Source organism: Lactuca sativa, chromosome 9 (assembly GCF_002870075.4).
Source record: "Lactuca sativa cultivar Salinas chromosome 9, Lsat_Salinas_v11, whole genome shotgun sequence".
Lineage (NCBI taxonomy): Eukaryota > Viridiplantae > Streptophyta > Magnoliopsida > Asterales > Asteraceae > Lactuca > Lactuca sativa.
Window position 1 is genome coordinate 182,429,195 of NC_056631.2, and position 16,543 is coordinate 182,445,737.

General features: G+C 39.6%; 2 protein-coding genes across 2 annotated transcripts; both read right to left on the reverse strand.

Annotated features, from left to right (window-relative positions):
• Positions 1 to 7,847: 7,847 nt before the first annotated feature.
• LOC111898967 (putative germin-like protein 2-1) lies at positions 7,848 to 8,853 on the reverse strand. The gene is made up of 2 exons (XM_023894852.3): positions 8,672 to 8,853; positions 7,848 to 8,555 (listed from the first exon to the last, which is right to left on the reverse strand). The coding sequence occupies exons 1-2, from the start codon at positions 8,781 to 8,783 to the stop codon at positions 8,020 to 8,022; spliced, it is 648 nt and encodes a 215-aa protein (XP_023750620.2). The 5' UTR covers positions 8,784 to 8,853; the 3' UTR covers positions 7,848 to 8,019.
• A 5,703-nt stretch (positions 8,854 to 14,556) lies between these two features.
• On the reverse strand, positions 14,557 to 15,659 carry LOC111898965 (putative germin-like protein 2-1). The gene is made up of 2 exons (XM_023894850.3): positions 15,368 to 15,659; positions 14,557 to 15,257 (listed from the first exon to the last, which is right to left on the reverse strand). Exons 1-2 carry the CDS (start codon positions 15,477 to 15,479, stop codon positions 14,722 to 14,724), a joined length of 648 nt encoding a protein of 215 aa, XP_023750618.1. The 5' UTR covers positions 15,480 to 15,659; the 3' UTR covers positions 14,557 to 14,721.
• Positions 15,660 to 16,543: the final 884 nt, after the last annotated feature.

Genomic DNA, 16,543 nt, shown 5'->3' on the forward strand with positions numbered 1-16,543 from the left:
TTAAGTGAATGATTCACTAATGCTACCAACAACATATGTCATTTACCACTGATGCAGCGGAAACCGAAGATTAGATAAAACAATCACAGGTGTTGATTTGTACACACAAATACCAACTGTAACTCTTCCAAACCCGTTGATTCACAGTTACGTGAATACTGGATCAAGGCATCAATACACAATCTTACAAAGAATTAAGTATTGGAACAGATGGAAACAAAATATTCTTTCATTCTAGAAAATTGAAGACTTACTGTCGAAGCAACGAGGTTTGAAACAGGAAGTAAAGCCTAAAAATGAAACACAAAGCAAAACCAAAACTAGGAAAAAAATAGATAATAAGTCCAATGATTTAGACACGCAACTCATCAAAACGATCCAAGAAGGTTAGGGCTCGTTCCTCCACGTCGAGGCCCACATCATTCCCTCCGGGGTGCAAAGAATTCGCCCTCGAAGTCTGGTCCTAGTCGTCATCGGAGGAGTCAGCAAGGAAAGGAATAAGGTGTTTGACATTAAACACATCTGTTGTACGAATATGGCTTGGAAGTTGGAGGCGGTAAGCGTTCGGATTAATCTTTTCAATGGTTTCAACAGGCCCTATTTTTTGGACTTAAGTTTATTGTAATCTCCAGTAGAGAAGCGTTCCTTAGTAAGAATGGCCCACACAAAATCCCTGACTTCAAACTCGACATGACGTCATTTTTTGTCGGCAACAAGCTTATATTTGTTATTGGCAGTTGTTAGGTTGTTATAGACAGCTTTGTGAGTGTCAATCAGTCCTTCAACAAAAGTAACAGCTCTTCCTTCATCTTGTGTAGTGCTCGGAAATGGAATGAGATCTAATGGTCCCCGTGGTTGAACGGAGTACACGACCTGGAAGGGACTGAACCCAGTGCTACGGTTGGTAGCGTGGTTGTGGGCGAACTCTGCTTGGCTCAATTTATGATCACAACCTTTTGAATGATCACCAACCAGACAACGAAGAAGGTTTCCAAGTGAGCGATTAACAACTTCGGTCTGGCCATCTGTTTGCGGGTGGTAAGCACTACTAAAATTGAGTTTGGTATTCACCATTTTCCATAAAGTACGCCAAAAGTGACTAAGGAATCGCGTGTCACGATCAGAGACAATGGAAGCAGGAAGACCGTGGAGACGATAGATATCTCGAAAGAAAAGTTGGGCAACATTAACAACATCCATGGTTTTTTTACATGGTATAAAATGCACCATCTTGGAGAAGCGGTCAACCACAACGAAAATTGAATCATTACCTCACTGCGTACGGGGCAAACCCACTACAAAGTCCATACTGATGTCAACCCATGGCTTGGTTGGTACGGGTAACAGTGTGTACAACCCAACATTCGTGGTTGTACCCTTCGACACTTGACAAACGCGACATCGCTGCACAAACTTCTCGATCTCCGTGCGCATTCCCAGCCAAAAATATGACTGTTGAACTAGCTGTACAGTTCTATCCCGTCCCACATGCCCCTCTCCATGCAATTCTTGAATTATTTGTAGTCATAGGCTGCAATCAGGTACACATAATTGATTTCCTCGGAACAGAAAACCATTATAGAGGAGGAAATTTGTCCGCTTTCCGGATTGAACATATGTAAGGATGATAGAAAAATAGGGATCTGTAATAAATAATTCGCGGAAAGAATCAAACCCGGGTACTTCGACCCGCAGAGTAGCGAGCATATGGATTCGGCGACTAAGAGCATCGGCAACTCGATTAGTGATCCCAGCCATATGTTTCACCACGAAGGTAAATCTTTGGAGGAAAAAGCTCCAATGAGCATGTCGAGTAGAGACTTTGTCTTGGCGGTGGAGGTGTCGGAGAGAATCATGGTTGGTGTACAAGACGAACTCGCAATGAAATAGGTAGTGTCGCCAATATTTTATTGCCTGAACTACTACATAAAATTCAACATCGTATGTGCTATAGTTGAGACGAGGACCAGATACCTTCTCACTGTAAAATGCCACGGGCTTCCCATTTTGACTAAGAACGGCTCCAGCCCCTGTTTTTGACGCGTCAGTATGTAGTTCGAAAGGTTAAGAGAAGTCTGGTAGTACTAATATTGGTGCAGTGGTGAGTTTTTCTTTGATTGTTGTGAACGCCTTCTCTGCTTCGTTGGACCAAATAAATGTGTAACACCCAGGATTTTGGAAGCCAAGAAAGTAAAGGAAACCCTAAATTTAAGAGGGACTCAACGAGTCAAAGGAAGGACTCGGCGAGTCGGAGCGGGATCCGGGTCGATAAGAAAGTGACCAACGCGACGAGTCGGCCAAGTGGACTCGGCGAGTCTGGTCTGTGCGAGGAAAACCCTAAATCCGGGGCTTGGAGCCTATTTAAGCATCTTAACCTTCTTCCTAGGGCTCCTTTACAGTCTCTTGCACCCAGAACGCCGCACCTTAAGCCCCCATTGTGTTTATTCAAGCTTCTAGCCATTTTTGAGTGGGTTTAAGGAAGAAGAAGGAGTGGGAATCCTTGAAGCATCAGGGAGTGGCTTTGGATCTGAAGTTTGGGAAGCATTTCAGAGCATTGGAAGGTATCAATTCGTTTCTCTTCTCCATATTTTTCCTTGGTTATGAGTTTTGGGGCTTTTAAGCCATGTTTAAGACCAATCTTGAGCTCGAGGTCCAGATCTGAGGTTGCTACCTCAGATCCATGTTTATTTTGGTATGAAATCCCATAAAGTATCAGCCATTGGGTGGAAATTGGAGTCTCTTGGTCCTAAACCCTAGCTATGGATGTATTTTGCCTAGATCTCACTCTTTACACGTAAAGGTTGCAACTTTACGTGGGAAATAGGCTTGGGGAGGGTGGATCTATAGTTTGAAGCTCATGCATGACTCGGAAGTCCTCTGCATGTAAGTGGATCTTAGTGGACTCGACGAGTCCTTCGAGTGGACTCGACGAGTAGCTTGGAGATGAGGAGGAACTCGACGAGTGGGATGAACAGCTCGTCGAGTCGGATGAAGATGGGCATGAACTCGGCGAGTTGGATGAACAACTCGTCGAGTTGGATGAAGTTTGTCGTGTGCTCGGCGAGTCTGTTCTTAGACTCGGCGAGTCAGGTCGAGTGGTCCTAAACCCTTCGAGTTAAGACTCGAGTCAGCGAGTCGAGCCGGGACTCAGTGAGTTGGTCAGGACAGGAATCGAGGATCAGTAAACTCGGCGAGTCAGGGGCTGACTCGGCGAGTAGAGTCGCGAGTGGAAGGACTCCGGATTTATGGACTCGGCGAGTCAGCAGGGTGACTCGGCGAGTAGGGTTGACCTGGAGGGTTGACTTTGACCAGGACATCGACTTTGACCAGAGTTGACTTGGTTAACCTTTGGAGGTCAGTTAGACTAAGTGTTGGGTTGTTATTGATAGCTCGGAGAGCTAGAGGAGCAGCGGTTCAGGGGATTGTCGAGTAGCAGCCAGAGGTTTATCAGCAGGTCTCAGCAGTTCAGGTGAGTCTCCTTCCAGTAGGAATGGGTCTAAGGCCACAATGCCGGCCCGTTTAGCTAACAGTAGTTTTCGGATGTTGATATGATATAGTAGTTAGAATGTTTGATGCCTTCGTGGCTCAGACAAGATTTATGTGTTATGTGTTCCGGGCTACGGCCCGAAGTAGTATGCAGTATACGTGTGTTCATGCTAGTTGATATGTTATGTTATGTTCTGTTCAGTTAGTCCGGACTTCGGTCCGATGCAGGGGACAAGGTCCCAGTCAGTTAGTCCGGACTTCGGTCCGATGCAGGGGGCAAGGCCCCAGTTAGCCCGGACTTCGGTCCGATGCAGGGGACAAGGTCCCAGTTAGTCCGGACTTCGGTCCGATGCAGGGGACAAGGTCCCAGTCAGTTAGTCCGGACTTTGGTCCGATGCAGGGGGCAAGGCCCCAGTTAGCCCGGACTTCGGTCCGATGCAGGGGACAAGGTCCCAGTCAGTTTCCGGACTTCGGTCTGATGCAGTAGGCAAGGCCCAATATGTGCTTTATATGTTTTTGTGTGGTATGTGGTAGATTGGGGGAGCTCACTAAGCTTCGTGCTTACGGTTTTCAGTTTTGGTTTCAGGTACTCGGTTTTCAAAAGAGGAGCTCAGGAAGATTGCAGAGCACACACCATAGTCAGTTAGCCTGGGAATGTTTGACTCTGATAATGCTATTATGTTTTGAATTTAATACTCAAAAGTTATGTTTGATTTATGATACGTTGTTTATAAATCTATTTTTAGTAATGTTTTAAAAGAAATTTTTAGTCGTGATTTTTGGGTCGTTACAAAATGTAGTATGTTTCATGGAATCGGTAATGGGGAACATGATCCCGTTGAAGTGCGGTATGAACCTCCTATAGAAGGATGCGAGACCATGGAAACTTTGTGCTTTAGTTATCGATTTCGGACATGGCCATAGTCGGATTGCCTCAACCTTGGTGTCGTCTACCTGTAATCCATCACCTGTGATAACATACCCCAAAAATAGTACCTTAGTTGTCATGAACACGCATTTCTTTATCTCCGCATAGAATCGCTCGCGTCTTAATATGCTCAATACCTCCCTTACGTGTTGGAGGTGTGTTTCTGGATCACCACTATAAATCAGGATGTCGTCAAAGTAAACAACAACAAACCTCCCAATAAATGGTCGCAAAAGTTGGTTCATGACACGCATAAAAGTGCTTGGCGCGTTTGATAAATCAAATGGCATTACTAGTCATTCATACAACCCCTTGCGTGTTTTGAATGCTGATTTCCACTCGTCCCCTGGCCGCATACGGATTTGATAATACCCGCTTTTCAAGTCCAATCGTGAAAATATTTTAGCACCACTAATCTGGTCCAGCAAGTCATCGAGGCGAGGAATGGGGAAGCGATATCGTACGGTGATTTTATTGATTGCACGGCTATCTACAAACATGCGCCACAAACCATATTTTTTTGGAGTTAACAATGCCGGTACCGCAACAGGACTCATGCTTTCCCGTATGTGTCCTTTAGAGAGCAACTCCTCTACTTGACGCCTAAGTTCTTCATGTTCATGAGGACTCATGCGATAATGTGGTCGGTGGGGAAGAGTCGCCCCTGGTTCGAGGTCTACATGATGTTGGATGTCACGAAGTGCGGGGAGCTCATCGGGAAGCTCTTCAGGGAACACGTCCTGAAATTCACACAATAGTGACCGAACGAAATCAGATGTTAAACATGGCTGGTTAACTTCTTTTCCATACAGGACATAAACAACACCTGTTTCTTTTATCTCTTCATTGAATTGTGTCATGGACAGTAGGTTTGGAGTGGTGGTGTTTGTTGTAACCTTTGTAGTTGGTCTGGTTGGAACGCGAGTAATCTTGACTCCTTCAAACATGAAACTATATGAATTAGCTCGACCATCATGGTTTACTTTCCTATCAAACTGCCATGGTCGACCAAGCAATAGATGACACACATCCATGTTGACAACATCACACCAGACGTCATCACGATATTTAGCACCAATAGAAAAAGGAACCAATGCGCGTTTTGAAATTGTTACCTCGCCACCACGTTTGAGCCATGCTAGTTTGTAAGGTTTCGGGTGTCGTTCCGTACGACTAGGGCGAACCCTTCATCGCCTTCAACTATTTCTTCCTCGTAATCAGTCTCATCATATACGGGAGGGTTCTGATCCCCTGCTTCCATTTCGTCTTCATCTGCAAACATGACTCTCTTCCCGTTCTATTTACAATCAGCTTGTCGGTGACCGTGGTCACCACACGAAAAACATTTTAGATTATTGGTAGTTGTTTCCCTTGAGTAGGTAGGAATGGTTGGTCTTTTCTCTAGGGCCGAATTTGTACGTGAAGTGTTGGCTCATGTTGGTGTCGGTCCCACTTTGCTGAACGGGTTCGTGAATTGATTCATTGTGATCCGTCGGAATTGTCTTTCAACCATGAGTGCTCTCTGATGGGCTGCTGAAATAGAAATGAGATCAAACATGTTCACTACCTCTTGTATTTGGAGTTTCAGCCCGCCAACATACCTTGCCGCCAACTGGTCTTCGGTTTCTTGAATCTCGTTTCTTGCTAACAACTGGTAAAAATCAGTAGTGTACTCATCCACTGTGCGCAGTCCCTGTTTTAGGTTTTGTAGACATTGGTATATGATTCGTTGGTAATTATACGGTAGGAACATTTCACGGAGGTGTTTCTTCATCTTCTCCCATGTGTTAATCTTTTCTTTTCCCATGCGATGTCGTGTGAGCTTTAGTTGTTGCCACCATGTTGTTGCACGAGCCCGTAATCTAGTGGCGATCAATGAAACCTGCCTCTCGTCGGGAACACCTCGGAATTCCAGAATTTCATCAGTTGTTGCAAGCCAATCGAGGAAGTCTTCCGCCTAAAGGTTTCCATGAAACTCTGGAATGTCTGTTTTAAGTCCATATTCCCATCGCATGTCATCTCTTCTATCATTATGCCATGGTGTACGGCTGTGCGGTGGTCTAGCATCGAATTCCTCACCCTCATCTTCTGTTGAATTAAGGACGGAACCCCTCAAATGCCGCCCTGGTTCCCTCTCGTCCAAGAGGGCGGTCATCCTCTCCATTAATTGATCAACAACATGATCCATACGCTCATCAATAACTCTTCTAACATGCTCCTCAAACTGGTTGTTGTCATCCCACTCGAAGATATCTTCCATATGTGCCTTGTGCTATAGATTTTGTCGTGGAGGCATGATTCAGAATCGCTTCGCTCTGATACCAACTGATGCAGCGGAAACCTAAGATTAGATAAAACAATCACAGGTGTTAATTTGTACACACAAATACCAACTGTAACTCTTCCAAACCCGTTGATTCACAGATACGTGAATACCAGATCAAGGCATCAATACACAACCTTACAAAGAATTAAGTATTGGAACAGATGGAAACAAAATATTCTTTCATTCTAGAATACTGAAGACTTACTATCAAAGCAACGAGGTTTTAAACAGAAAGTAAAGCCCAAAAGTCAAACACAAAGCAAAACCAAAACTAGGAAAAAAAAATAGATAATAAGCCCAATGATTTAGACACGCAGCTCATCAAAACGATCCAAGAAGGTTAGGGCTCGCTCCTCCACGTCGAGGCCCACATCAACTACTTTTGAAAAAAGGCATATTGAAGGAGCACCTTTGATCGGATTGATATCCAAAGGATATATATCATCTTTTTTTTGGACTTTAACAAAACCTCATTTGTCATTTTATTCTAGATCATACTACCTACCTCATCGAGAGTCATTTTATTTCTAGTTCCAAAAACCTGTTGAGAAACACTGATGAGATTGTGCTTTAACACATACACATATGCAACCGTTTTATTATTCGTAATGGTTATGTAACCTTTGATCAAAGCTTTGTATTATTTCCAAACTGTACGACTACTATCCACTCTCCAGTTTTGATAATCCCTAAGATGATCCTACATCCAAGTTATGTGACGTGACCACTATCAATGTACAAGTTATGACTATATTTCTCATCACGTAACATTTGCGATTAGAAGAAGGGAGAGGAATCTAATGGGTTGAGTGGTTGTGGTGGCGTAAGTAGACGTGGATGGGAGTGGGTGTGGGGTTAGGGTTTACTTATTATCTTTTTTAATTATAATAAGCAAAACATTATTTAAAATGATACAAAAGTCAATTTGCATAGTTTTTGGATTAAAGACCGATCATGCAGCAAGTAATTGAAACCATAAGGACCATACTCATCAAGAAAAAAAATAAGTACCGAACTTCTCACTTTCATAAAGCACATGGAACCATTTAATCTTATTTTGTCTTTGTAATTTGGAAACTACTTCTAGCACAATGCAAGGTTTTAACATTGGATCATAGTTTTGAAGTAGTTGATTTCAAATAAGATTTACATCTAAATCACGGTTACAATAAAATATATATTTTTATTCAGTTTTAAATATAGCAACATAAAAATAAAAAATATCACAAGATTGAAGAGTATAAATCAAAGAAAACAACATTTTTCAATCCCATAAAAGTTAGAATTTAGATTGAATTTGATTGACGACGTTGACGTCAACTTGAAAAGCCTTTGCAAGAATATCTGCTGCGATATCGGGATTTGATCCAAACACGGCATTTGCAATGGTAATAACACCTGGATTTTGACTACTCAAAGCAGCAATAGCAACAGCATAGCCATTTCCCACGTTTTTCTGGAAGTGAATTAGACCTTTTGGGAACACGAAAACATCGCCTTTCTGAAGTAGTTTTGTGATGAGTCGGTTTTCAGGGTTGGATGTGACAAACCCGACTAGAATACGGCCTTCCATAACAGTCAAAATTTCAGTGGCCCGAGGGTGTGTATGTGGGGGGTTAATACCCTGTGGTGCAAAGTCAATACGTGCCATTGAGATACCAAGAGTGTTAAGTCCCGGCAACTCTGCTACAGTCACCGGAGTCACAGCAGACCCAGCCGCATTCGATGTATTTCCCATTAGTTGCAGTCCTCTATAAAAGAAATCATCAGCTTGTACTAGCCTTGACTCTTTGCAAACCAAGCCATTCACGAATACTACGAGGAAAAAAAATTAAATAAATAAACTATTAATCACAATTAAATATGATATGTTTTCAAATCATGCATGAAAATGCTGGAGAGTTTCTCGACCTTCATACATAAATTCTTACCTGCGCTATTTTGGTCTGCCACACAGAAGTCTTGAAGAGGACTAGGGTCCGAAGCAAACGCAAGGGAGCAGCCCGCCACCAAGAGACCAAATAAAAGCAAATGAGATGTCATTGTTGAGAAGGGGAAACTTGTGCTTTGATGTCTTTCTTAATTAGCTTGAGAAGTTAATTTGTGAATAACATGCAACGTGGTGATGCTTTTATAGTAAAAAACGTTGGAACATATCAAGGTAGCGTATGTGTGGATAGAGTAAAAAAAATAAACAATGACTTAATCAAACATGTCATCTTAAGACACATTCAACTTTTTACATTGTCCGATTCTTAACCAGATAAAAAAATCGCATAAAGTGTCTTTGATCGGTGTATTTTATTTTTCTAACTTTTTTCATATTTTAGATTTATTTGACTGGAACCTTGAATGTTTATTAGGTCTTGATATGGTCCAAAAAAATTACTTTAGAAAATTATATATAACTCGAAAACCCATTGTGAAGAATGTTTTATTGTCACAATATGTGATAATAATTAAATATAAACTGTTTAAATACATTTAATTTATAATTTAATGTCCGACTAGTCAAATCAAAGAGCTTTCTTAATTAATCAAAGAAAATATCGTGCCATATGGTAAAAACATTGGATCGTCAACCTAGTATTTGTGTTTCTCTCCACCAAACCAATAGTTGGGAACTAAAGGTAAAACAACGATACACTCATAAAATATATCTTCTTGATCATACATTAAAATTATTTTGTCGTATTAAGAAAAAAGTAAAACATTTTGTTGAACTTTTAAGAGGAAGATTCATTCAATTTTGGTTGGTATATTTTCAATCTATAATAAAGGCTTGAGTTCATCACTCTCATGCGTGTTAGATTAATCTTGGTGGAACGTTGTGTATGTTTATTAGGCATTGATATTCTGAAATGTTTCATTTTAAATTTACTCATAAATCTAAACAAACGAATAGTAAATTTTGTTTTTTTACTTTTACCCTCAAAACTCATTGTTGACACAGTGGTCATTGTTGACGTAGTGGTCTGGTCTACGAATAAAAATGGTGATTATGACGATGAGTATGGGTGGATAGCGATCAAAGGGAGGAAAGCAAACAAAAGTGGATCATAAAGGTCAGTATCTTGTGTATCAGAAGGTGGTAAATCACTGGTACTAAGGACCGTAGAAAAAGATGGTATCTAGTGGGGATCTAATGTAGGGTACTAAGGCCGTTGTTGTCTGGTATGTATTTGACTAATTGGCAAGTTAATATGTTCTTCAAAATATGTGGAGTCACAACTCACATGGGCTACGATACTCAAGAAACAAGTAGGGTATATACCAGAAAATCATCACTCACTGTAGCGACTTTATAATCAACAATCAAAGCAATGAATGCGGAATATAAATAAAACAATTCAGATTGACCATTACAAGAGAGGATTCATGGATAGCTTAATGATTAACAGTAATAGCACAAACTCTAATGAAGTCTACTAAGCTTTATGCTAGAAAGATGACAACGATTATGTCTAGCTTGTTATATGATTGACTTATCTAACCACATATTTATAGCGGACATGAGATATTCAAATAAGGGACTCACCAATCAAACAATGACACCTAGGATATTACACGTAAATACAAATAACCAACTGTGTATGCTAAGATGTACTTGGGTGTGTAGGGTAAGAAAGGAGTCTTAGGTGGATTCTAGATACAACAAGTCTCCTGATACAAAAGGAAAAACCTATGTATTGATAATATACAGACAATAAGCTTAACACAGCAAAAATAAGCCCAAAAACCATCCCCTTTATGATTCGGTCGTAACGTAGGCTTGTAAGGTAAAATCCAAACTGCCAACCACCAAGAGAGAGCCATTGTACGAACTGCCAACCACCAAGAGAGAACTTTTGGTACGTCATTATTTTTCTCCACATAAATAATTATAAGAACGTGCATTCTCCATAGTATACTCTTAATTGTTCGAGTAGGAAAATGTTCCATGTGAATTAGTCTAGAAAGTTGATTAAAAATTGGATTATGAGAATTTCGCATGCCGTAAACAACTCCTCGGTCAAGTGTTTAAATAATTTTCCGTCAACATACCTTTGTTGATTATCAAGACTACCTTTGGGATGTAACTCATCGAGTTTCAAAAACATTCGCACATCACAGTTAGTCTTGTCAATTTCATTGAAATATTCTACCATATATCGCTTGATATAAGTGGTTGGCAAAGTCTAATCAACGATTTTTTTCTATCAACAAAGTTTTGTACAAGACTATCAAATCTAGAAAATCGATAAGAGAAAATTACACAACACTAAAATTATAACTTTGAACATCCATTCACAACAAATCAAATGAATAGTCTTAAATTATGTTCTTAGACTTTACTATTGGCTTGATGGAAACCAATTATTTATTGTCAAGCGTCTGCACATCCTCTTGTGGTTTTCCATTCATGGCAAAAAAATCTTATCAAAATATGAATCACCTACAACCAAATAAATGGAAAAATTTGACATTAGGTTTATGATTGTTAAGTACTTCATAAGGAGTGATGGTGATGAACTAAAGAACGGTTAGATATGAAGCCCACAGTTAAGATTTCTTCTACCCATAAGTAGAATGGTATTTTTTTTTCAAAATTTAACATTGATGGGTTAGTTTCACAAAGAGACCGATTTCTTCTTTCAAAAACTTTATTTTGTTTTAGAGTGTACGGAGCGGAAAATTTGTAACCGATTACTTTCTCCATAAGATATATATGATATTTTTTATTTTTGGATTTTGAACCATTATCATTGAGTATACTTCGGACTGGTTTAGAAAGATGCAATTTTTTGATAGAGTTGATGAGACCTTGTGAAGTTTCGAGTTTTTTACAAAGAAAGTAGACCCATGTGAAGCTTGAAAAATTATCAACAATAACGATGATATACTTCTTTACTCTATAATTTTCTTTTGTTGAAGGTCCGTAATGATCAACATGTAGCAGCTAAAGTGGCTTCATAATGTTAGTGTCAATTGTAATTAAATGACTTTGATGATGTTGCTTTCTGTGTTCATATGCAGCACACTGTGAGGTGGTGGCTGCCACCACATGCCACCATCGGCCGCCATTAGGTTGTTGTCTATGTGTGTTTGTATTAGTGTGTGTGTGGTGTGTGTGTGATTATTTGGGGTTTTAGCATTGTAAATTGTAACCGGAAAGAAAAATAATGAAAAGAAACTCAAACCACCACCGTAGGGTGGTGGCTGCCGCCACCGGCCGTCGTGTCGGGTTGCTGTATGCCTTGTTGGATCGTGACTAGTTTGGGACGTTTGGACAAGGGACTAAAACCGTAATGGGCCTTGTAAGCCGTAATGGGCCCAATGAAGCTTCATGGACTTAAAATCCCAAAGAATCCCTAATGGGCTTAGTGAAACCCTAATGGGCCTAGTGAAATCATAATTAGCCTAATGAACCCTAATTGGTCAAAGGGCCTAGCTATTGGGCCTATTGGGCTAAGAATGGGTTGGAAACCCTAATTAGGGTTTAGAAAACCCTAAATTTGGATATATATGGGCTTTGGATCAATCGAGACTCACATTAGAATCGTTTTTTAAATTAAAATGTTAATTAATAACCATTGGCAATTAACCTAAGGCCATGTGGGACTTAATGGTTTAAGTATTTAATAGGTTAAGTAGGAAAAATTAACCCTAATCGTCATTTTATGCGAAACCCTAATTTTCACTTGGGTTATTATTGGTCCTTTCTATTGGGCCTTGATGATTTGGTTATTAATGAGCCATCCCAGAAGGATCATATGGACTAGAGTAATTAGTTGGGCTTTAGGGTAAGGCCTATATGAAGGATTGGGCCCAATTTGGAAAATTGGGCTATAGATGGGCCATAGTTTGGGCCTAGATGGTTGTATGATATTGGGCCCTTAGAATGAGACATGTTGGACTGGACTGAACAATTGGGTCTTAAAGGAAGTCCATATAGAGGTTTGGGCCCAATTTGGAAAATTGGGCCATATGTTTGGCTTTGGTCCCTAGTTGAATTTGGGCCTATGGATTGGGCCTTGGGCTTGGATAAGCCAAGCTTGGGGTAATGTAGTAATTAACCAAAGTATGTACTTATGGTTATATAGTGGAACCCAATTATTAATTGGGTGTTATTTTGATATTGACAGGTCGGGAATCTGCCATCCAGCAGCTATGGTTTTGTCAGCAGGACTTCAGCAGTGTGAGGTGAGTTTTCCTTCCGTAGGAACGGGTCTAAGGCCACAATGTCGGCCTGTTTAAGTAGCTATAGTATGTCGGGGTAAGCCCGATGCCGATTATATGTTTCCGGACTCCGATCCGATGTCGGGGCGGTTTCGAGAAGTAGTTATGTAAGCTTGATGTCTTTGTGATTCATGCATGTTTATGTGTTATGTGTTATATGTTCCGGACTTAGGTCCGATGCCGGGCAAGCCCGATGCAGTATATGTGATATGTTATATGTGTTAAGTGTTCCGGGGTAAGCCTGATGTCGGGGTAAGCCCAATGTATGTTAGTTATTATGTCATGTGTTATGTGTTTCAGGGTAAGCCCGATGTATGCTAGTTTATATGTTATATGTTCCGGGCTTCGGTCCGATGTCGGGGCAAGCCCGATGCAGATTATGTAATTATGTTATGTGATGTATGCTATGTTGTGTATGTGCCGGGGTAAGCCCGATGTCAGGGCAAGCCCGATGCCGGGGTGAGCCCGATGCCCGATGCGATCGGATGCCGGGGTGAGCCCAATGTTGGACAGGAGTCTGATGTCGGGTAAGCTGATGCAGGGATTCGTCCCGATGATGTTGGGAGTAGTCCCAGAGTTAGAGTTATGTTATGTGCTTATGTTATATGCATTGTTGATATGTTTATATGTGTACCGAATTACGGTTCGATGTCGGGCAGGTCCCGATGCAGTGCGCTAGGCCCAAGTTATGTGATTATGGGTATGGTATGTGGTAGTATGGGGAAACTCACTAAGCTTCGTGCTTACAATTATCAGTTTTGGTTTCAGATATTTCAATTTTCAAAATAAGAGCTCGGGAAGATTGCAGTACAGACAACATTTGTTTAGTCTGGGATGTTTATACTCTGATATATTTTGACATGAGACTTGATACATGACTTATGATTTTTAAGAGAAGTTATATATGGTTTTTATTATTATATTAAAAAGAAATTTTAGATTGTATTCTTGGAATGTTTCAATTTTATTCTTGATCATACTACCTAACTCATTGAGAGTGATTTTATTTCTAGTTCCAAAAACCTGTTGAGAAACACTGATGAGATTGTGCTTTAACACATACTCATATCAACCGTTTTATTATTCGTAATGGTTATGTAACATTTGATCAAAGGTTTGTATTATTTCCAAACTGTATGACTCCTATCTACTCAAGTTTCTGATAATCCTTAAGATGATCCTACATCCAAGTTATGTGATGTGACCACTATCAATGTACAAGTTATGATTATATTTCTCATCACGTAACATTTGCGATTAGAAGAAAGGAGAGGAATCTAATGGGTGGAGTGGTTGTGGTGGCGTAAGTAGAGGTGGATGAGAGTGGGTGTGGGGTTAGGGTTTACTTATTATCTTTTTTAATTATAATAAGCAAAACATTATTTAAAATGATACAAAAGTCTATTTGCATATTTTTTGGATTAGGGACCGATCATGCAGCAAGTAACTAAAACCATAAGGACCATACTTATCAAGAAAAAAAAAATAAGTACCGCACTTCTCACTTTCATAAAGCACATGGAACCATTTAATCTTATTTCGTCTTTGAAATTTGGAAAATACTACTAGCACAATGCAAGGTTCTAACATTAGATCATAGTTTTGAAGTAGTTAATTTCAAATAAGATTTACATCTAAATCACGGTTACAATAAAATATATATTTTTTATTCAATTTTAAATATAGCAACATAAAAATAAAAAATATCACAAGATTGAAGAGTATAAACCACTGAAAATAACAATTTTCAATCACATAAAAGTTAGAATTTAGATTGAATTTGATAGACGACGTTGACGTCAACTTGAAAAGCCTTTGCAAGTATATCTGCTGCGATATCGGGATTTGATCCAAACACAGCATTTGCAATGGTAATAACACCTGGATTTTGACTACTCAAAGCAGCAATAGCAACAGCATAGCCATTTCCCACGTTTTTCTGGAAGTGAATCAGGCCTTCTGGGAACACGAAAACATCGCCTTTCTGAAGTTCTTTTGTGATGAGTCGGTTTTGAGGGTTGGACGTGACAAACCCGACTAGAATACGGCCTTCCATAACAATCAAAATTTCAGTGGCCCGAGGGTGTGTATGTGGGGGGTTAATACCCTGTGGGGCGAAGTCAATACGTGCCATTGAGATACCAAGAGTGTTAAGTCCCGGCAACTCTGCTACAGTCACCGGAGTCACAGCAGACCCAACCGCATTCGAAGTATTTCCCATTAGTTGCAGCCCACTATAAAAGAAATCATCAGCTTGTACAAGCCTTGCCTCTTTACAAACCAAGCCATTCACGAATACTACACCAAGAAAAATAAATAAACTATTAATCACAATTAAATATGATATGTTTTCAAATAATGCATGAAAATGCTGGAGAGTTTCTCGACTTTCACAAATAGATTCTTACCTGTGCTATTTTGGTCTGCCACACAGAAGTCCTGAAGAGGACTAGGGTCCGCAGCAAACGCAACGGAGCAACCCGCCACCAAGAGACCAAATAAAAGCAAATGAGATGTCATTGTTGAGAAGGGGAAACTTGTCCTTTGATGTCTTTGTTAATTAGCTTGAGAAGTTAATTTGTGAATAACATGCAACGTGGTGATGCCTTTATAGTAAAAAACGTTGGAACATATCAAGGTAGCGTATGTGTGGATAGAGTAAAAAAAGAAACAATGACTTAATCAAACTTGTCATCTTAAGACACATTCAACTTTTTACATTGTCCAATTCTTAACTAGATAAAAAAAAATCGCATAAAGTATCTTTGATCGGTGGATTTTATTTGTCCAACTTTTTTCATATTTTAGATTTATTTGACTTGAACCTTGAATGTTTATTAGGTCTTGATATGGTCCAAAAAAATTACTTTAGAAAATTATATATAACTGGAAAACCCATTCTGAATAATGTTTTATTGTCACAATATGTGATAATATTTAAATATAAGTGTTTAAATACATTTAATTTATAATTTATTTTCCGACTAGTCAAATCATAGAGCTTTCTTAATTAATCAAATAAAATATCGTGCCATATGGTAAAAACATTGGATCGTCAACCTAGTATTTGTGTTTATCACCACCGAACCATTAGTTGGGAACTAAAGGTAAAACAACGATACAGTCATAAAATATGTCTTCTTGATCATAAATTAAAATTATTTTGTCGTGTTAAGAAAAAAGTAAAACATTTTGTTGAACTTTTAAGATGAAGACTCATTCAATTTTGGTTGGTATATTTTCAATCTTTAATAAAGGCTTGAGTTCGTCACTCTCATGCGTGTTAGATTAATCTTGGTGGAACGTTGTGCATGTTTATTAGGCATTGATATTCTGAAATGTTTCATTTTAAATTTACTCATAAATCTAAACAAACGAATAGTAAATTTTGTTTGTTTACTTTTACCCTCAAAACTCATTGTTGACACAGTGGTCATTGTTGACGTAGTGGTCATTGTTGACGTAGTGGTCTGGTATACGAATAAAAGTGGTGATTATGACGATGAGCATGGGTGGATAGCGATCAAAGGGAGGAAAGCAAACAAAAGTCGATCATAAAGGTTAGTATCTTGTGTATCAGAAGG